We start from the raw sequence: 6,000 nt of genomic DNA, 5'->3' as shown, positions 1-6,000 counted from the left end.
ATGATGATTACTGAGTTACATGAGATTAGAAGTAACTAATGATTTTCCTGACATGATATAGGAAGTAACCAGGCTTTGATCGAAAACATATGTAGGAAGTAATTAAACATTTGTGTCATTACGTTGGAAACAACTAGCCCCTCATTTCAAACATTTAGTTAGGAGCTACCTTATTTTCATAATCTGTACCTTTTTTTTTCTCACCATGCGCCACCTGCACCTTTCCTCACTAGCCTTTTTTTTCCACACCACATCCACATGAAGTAACTATATCATTACTTTTTCTTTTTTTTTGGCTGGCAGATATATATGACTACGGCTTCTACATGCTCAAGTACATTGAATATTGGGATGGCAAAACCATGCCACAGATTGACCAATCTGAAGTGGCTAATATCAGGATCAAGTACATGTCTACAATGTTGTACTTGAAATTAAATATTTTAAATTGGCATCAAGTGCTTAAGGGTTAAAAAAGGGTAATCAGTTTGCAATGCTAAACTTACTTTTGATACTTTCACTAGCTTCTATACACAAACTAGGTGATTTTCAACAACAAGTAATGAAAGTCACATTAGCTCATTAATTGTTAAGTTCTTGTCCCTTTTGGTTGACTGGGAAGTAACTTCTCATACCCTTTAGCTGACAAAGAAGTAACTTATCATGTTGTTTAGCTGAACAACAAGTAACTTTCTTATATATTTGCACCAACATAAAGTAACTTATTCATACTTTTAGTTTTTAGAGCACTAGTAACATGAAGGCATAAAATTTGCTTTTTTAGTGGGTGTTGGTTGCATAAGTCTTAAATTGAGGCTTTAAAAATCCAATGAAGCTGGTATGTTGTATGTGGAGTTAGATGATTCTTAAGTCAGTTCAGCATTGTAATGAGCTGCCATAGTCTTCTGCCTCTTGGAATTCTTCGCCTTGAAGGCCCTCAGCTCAGCTTTCATCTCATCCATGTGCTTTCTGACAATCCAACCTTTTGTGCATACTTGTTGTAGCAGGTTTTAGATTCCTCCCATAAGTCATAAACTTAACCTGACAATTACTTTTTCTTCTTACATTGATGGTAGTTCTTCTTCTTTTATTCTATGCAAGTCACTTCCTTTACTTATTGCAAAGATTATTACATTTACTTATTGCATAAGTGCTATGAATTGTTTCCTTTTCCATTCAGGAATAGAGATATAAAACTGAAATCCAGCGAGTCACATTCATGGAGGGAGCCACATACATGGGGGAAGCACTTGTGATATCTTATTTGTTACAGGATGCAAGGACTAAATGTTTAAGCAGTCAAAAAACAAGGTTTCTTTGTGTGTGTGTGTGTGTGGGGGGGGGGGGGGGGGGAAATATGCTATGTACTATAGTCACTGTGATTCAAGTTATGCATACAGGATATGAACAGCTCATAGATCTGATGGATGCAACTAGCTTGTTTCAGTCCTAATCCTGGTGGTAAGCTGATGGATTTGATGTGTTAGTAGTAGTTTTTGTATCTGGGAAGAGAAGGATGCTAACATGGAGAAGCGTGATCTCCCATTGGTGTTGCTTGATTTTCCATGCTGCCTCCCACTCTATTTTTCATGTGATTTGGTGATTTTTCTACCTGATTCATGATTGGAGTTCTTGAAGTTGCTTCAGTCGCTCCAGCGGCGGCGACGGATGAAACGCCGCCACCTGCGTCAGCACTTCAACAACTCCAGGCTTCTCCAGGGTTTGGGCTTTATTTGTTACTTCATTGTTGGACCGGCTCGCTTTTCTCCAGGGTCCAGCTGCTTCCTTCTCTCTCTCTTTTTTTTTCCCGTGCAAACCCGTCCGGCGCGCGCGCGCTCGGTTTCCGCTACCCTTCCTATGCATGGTTGCTCAGTTTCCGCTACCCTTCCTGCGCCTAGTTTTTTCCTGGGCGCAGCTGGGTGTCGTGTGGTGCATGCATGTTTATGGCGGGCAGAAGGGGGTTGTTTCCATAAATGGAAAGGATGCTACATATGGAGGCTCTCCACCTAGCGCTGAAAGGAGAGGCCTCTCCGTGTAGTCAGGTCCATAATAATAATCACATGCACAAGGACACAGCAATTTACGTGGAAAAACCTCCTCAAGGTGAGGAGTAAAAGCTCACGGGACCAATCGGTCCACTCCAAGCTTCCATTATAATCAACAAATGGTTACAATGAGACTTCTCTAGAACCTCTAGAGAATTACACCAGCACCAACACGTTCATCATAATGCAACTTGGCATTTACAATAACAACCACCACCAAGGTATGACTACTATCAAAGAGAGAATGCACAAATTCTGTCCCCTTTGGTAATCAGTTCATATATCACAAACTACAGGTCCAATGTGCACAATTTTGGTAGGATTGTGATTCCACGAGTCTCCAAACCACTGATAAAGTTTCAGCTCAATCGGACACCATTTCACAACCCAAACTGATCATCTACCGAAACTGCTCAGTGTTGAACCGAACTGATAAAACCACTTCCAAATCTGATGCTCTGCTGAACTAAACCTCAAACCAACTGACCAAATCGAAGTACTCTAAGTGTGGAACGAGCTCACCAAGTTTGGTGCAAATCCAAGCATGTTTGAGCCTCCAATCACGAGCTTGAGGTGGATCTGCCTAGAGCCACCAAATCTGGACAGATTTGCTTCTCCTTCTTCTTCCTCCCCTCTCTTGGTTGTGTTGTGTGTGTTCTGCTTCCTCACCCTCTCCAAGTGACGACCTGACCTGGGAGAAGTGGGGGCTAGGGTTTTCTTATGATTTGCACTCCTTTGGAGTGATCTCCACTATTGATTCAAGCACCAAATCAATGGTGCACAAACACTGAACTTGTGGGCTGTTTTCTTTGAGCCATGTGGAGGGATAGTCCAACACTTTGTGCGCACACAAGAATGTCCAAAAAAATCAATGTTGCATTGAGTGCATATGCCGTGATGCCGAATGGGGTAGGTTTGTTTCACTCTCTTTTGTTGTCGCCAACATTTGATCACCAAACTATGCAAAGGTTGCTAGCTCACCGAACTGATTTGCCTCCTCTTCCCGCTTACAGATAGTTAAAGATCTTAGCTATATCAATGTCCTTTTAGATTTGCCACGTGGATCCATAGTACGTAATAACAATTTTATTCAATAGTCCATTCAAACCCATTTTATTACAATCATCTTTTTTTTTGCGAATAATCATCTTATTGAAGGATGTAGTGATATGATCAACTGCTCTGGTCCAGTACTACTGCAACAGTGCAATCCAAGAACCGTTTCCATGACTCCCATTCGGATGTAGGCAGCTCATTTAAGAGCTAGCTCTTGCAGACAAGCTGCTTACTATGGTGTTGAGCCAATCTTTAGCAATAAAGTGGTAAGCTGCCTCCGTCAGGTGGACACCGTCCCAGAACAGACGAGTGGATGGATCCTCGCATGTCGTTGCAGCTTTGTCGCCACAAACGATCGATAGATTGTAGTGGTACCTCCCAGGTCCTCCACAGCAAATGGTAAGAGCGTCCTTTTTAAACCCTGCAACCACATAATTGATGAACTCACCTTCAGTAAATTTTACCACCACTCCATTTTGTCAACCTTACTACACATAGGTATTTCACAACAAAAAGGTTTGTAATAGGTTCGGATGAATCTAGGAGTATAGTAGGTCTAACAACAAAGAGCATATATGCATGTTACTTACAGAATTTTTCAGGCGACTTGACCATCTCCGTGACGTGGTTGAACAGATCGGTGTGGATGATGGTCACGTCGGGGTGCTTTGCCCGGAGCTTCTCGATGGCCTCCCGCAGCAGCGAGTTGTGGAGCATCACAATCTCGTTGGGCTCCTTGAGGCAGCCGGTGGTGGCATCGTATTCCGACGCGTCGGCGTCGGCGAAGGTGACGAGGACCGGCGGCGCACATCCGGACGGGATCATCCCGGGGACAACGAGAGTCTTGGCTCCATGCTCGATTACTCTCTGTTGTTACAATAGTTTTCTTGATGTTATCATGCATCCAGAGTAAAATAAAAAAGGATAGATTGTTTAAATAAACTGTCTAAAGAAAACAAAACTATATGGGAATGAATGAGGTGCATCATGTTTGCTGGAAGAGGAAGGAGTGACCAGGAGGATGAGTCAAGTGGTCTTGCCTCGGCGCCCCTCGAGATGGTCTGGATGAGATCTGGGACGAAGGCTCTGATTTCTTGAAAGCTCTTCTTTCCAAAGGAGTACTGGTAGTCGTTGATCCCGAATTCACCCACGATGAAGAGCGATTTGCCGAAGAACTCCTTGCACTCTGCGGTGCAAAAACAACACGGTACATACTGTCCATTGAGCACGGGGAATTTTGTCCTATCATTTTCTTACAACTTAAGTGAGTACTGCCCAAGATTAATGGTTAAACTTAATTACTAGAACGGATACTGTAAATATGCAGGTATTGGTTAATATTCACGACAGTACTCAAGTTATATACACAAATGGTTGTAAGTGAAGCAAAGGTCATCTTGATTAGATGCACATCAAGTGGGTGTTTGTTGATGGTAACCTACCATTGTTTTTAGAATTATGGTAACCTACCCTGGGTACTTTACGGTATAGACAGGAGTAGCAATTTTATTCATATCAAAAGTTTTCTCTAGCGAGGACCTAACTTTCTAGTTTTCTCTGAAATGATTTTTTGTTCACCGCGTATATTCATCCACAAAATCATGCCCATTATCAGCTGGCAGACGAACCAGTTTTTCTCCAACCCGTGTCAGTTCAGTTCTTTTATGTGAAATCCCAAGTAATGCTAGTACATGACCTTGGTCCGTTTTGCACAGCGAAGGCTTAAGCTCCTCGAACCAGCCAAGCTGCACTTCTAGGCTGATGTTGAGAGGGAACGGGTTGGCGCCGGGGGCGTCCCCGATGTGGAAGAAGCTCGAGTTGAGACCGGTGGCGCTGCCGACGGCGAAGTTGGCGCCCTGCCGGAAGCTCCCCTTGTGCGACAGGTACGGCGGCACGAGAGGCAGGCCCAGGCCTTGAGCTGAAAACCATTTTATTTATCACCATGATGAGATAGGCAGCACGGAGCTAGGCAACGGAGGATGACGAGTCCATAAGCCATAATGGAGCTTACCGATGAAGTCGATGACGAGTCGGCCGTTGCAGTTGCGGCCGGTGGGGCGGCCGCCGAAGAAAGTCATGCCGTAGGGAGGGCGCATGACGACGTCGAAGATGTTGTACCAGCCGAAGACGACGGGGTTGTTGCCGGTGTCCGTGAAGGAGTCGCCGAAGGCGAAGATGGAGTCGAACGGCGCCCCGGCGCGGAGGGACGAGGCGGTCGTCTCCGCCTCGGCCGAGAGGAAGACGGCGGCGACGACGAGCGCCGCCGCCACGGAGGCAGCAGGCACCAACCGACCACCACCCATGTTGATGCCTCAGTGTATATACGTGTTGCTGCTGCTGAGCTGCGGATCATACGGATCGGCGCCCCGGTATTTATAGCTAGGGAAGCCTCCGCCGCGCGCGCGATCGAACGCGGCGTCGTATTTCGCACGCCGGATGAACGTACAGGCTCACATCTTTGTCGCGTCATCATGCCATCTCATCGGTTGTAGGCTTTGCATCGCTTTCCGTAGGTCATTCGCTGTGTGACACGATTTGCTTGATCCTCGCCCGGCCACGAGGGCGAGAAAACGATCCATACTAATTGTGTTGGTCCTTATTTAGAAAAATGGACAAAATCGAATTTATTGGTACAGTATTCACAAAGTTATGACAGTACGTATTTCTTTAAAATGGACCCGTAGCGGTACACTCATACTACAAACCTAGATTAACACCGCAGCATGCTCAGTTTTGTGTCCTGACACAAAGCACTCCTTTTGCACATAGTTGCACTATTAACAATATAATATAATGGATCCCGAACAAGATTGCCAGGATGATGGTCTATACTCGAACAAAATGGCCTACATATCATGCACCTAACAAATAATTAATGTCTCTAAAGAAAATATTAAAG

At 44.6% G+C, this 6,000-nt stretch overlaps 1 protein-coding gene across 1 annotated transcript; it reads right to left on the bottom strand.

Moving 5' to 3' along the window:
- Positions 1 to 3,116: 3,116 nt before the first annotated feature.
- On the bottom strand, positions 3,117 to 5,452 carry LOC117862859 (GDSL esterase/lipase At5g45910). The gene is made up of 5 exons (XM_034746390.2): positions 5,113 to 5,452; positions 4,798 to 5,019; positions 4,142 to 4,287; positions 3,692 to 3,968; positions 3,117 to 3,522 (listed from the first exon to the last, which is right to left on the bottom strand). The coding sequence occupies exons 1-5, from the start codon at positions 5,402 to 5,404 to the stop codon at positions 3,302 to 3,304; spliced, it is 1,158 nt and encodes a 385-aa protein (XP_034602281.1). The 5' UTR covers positions 5,405 to 5,452; the 3' UTR covers positions 3,117 to 3,301.
- Positions 5,453 to 6,000: the final 548 nt, after the last annotated feature.

The sequence above is a fragment of the Setaria viridis genome, chromosome 7 (assembly GCF_005286985.2).
Source record: "Setaria viridis chromosome 7, Setaria_viridis_v4.0, whole genome shotgun sequence".
NCBI lineage: Eukaryota > Viridiplantae > Streptophyta > Magnoliopsida > Poales > Poaceae > Setaria > Setaria viridis.
Note: the sequence above shows the minus strand (reverse complement) of the source record. Positions and strands in the feature narration are given on the sequence as shown.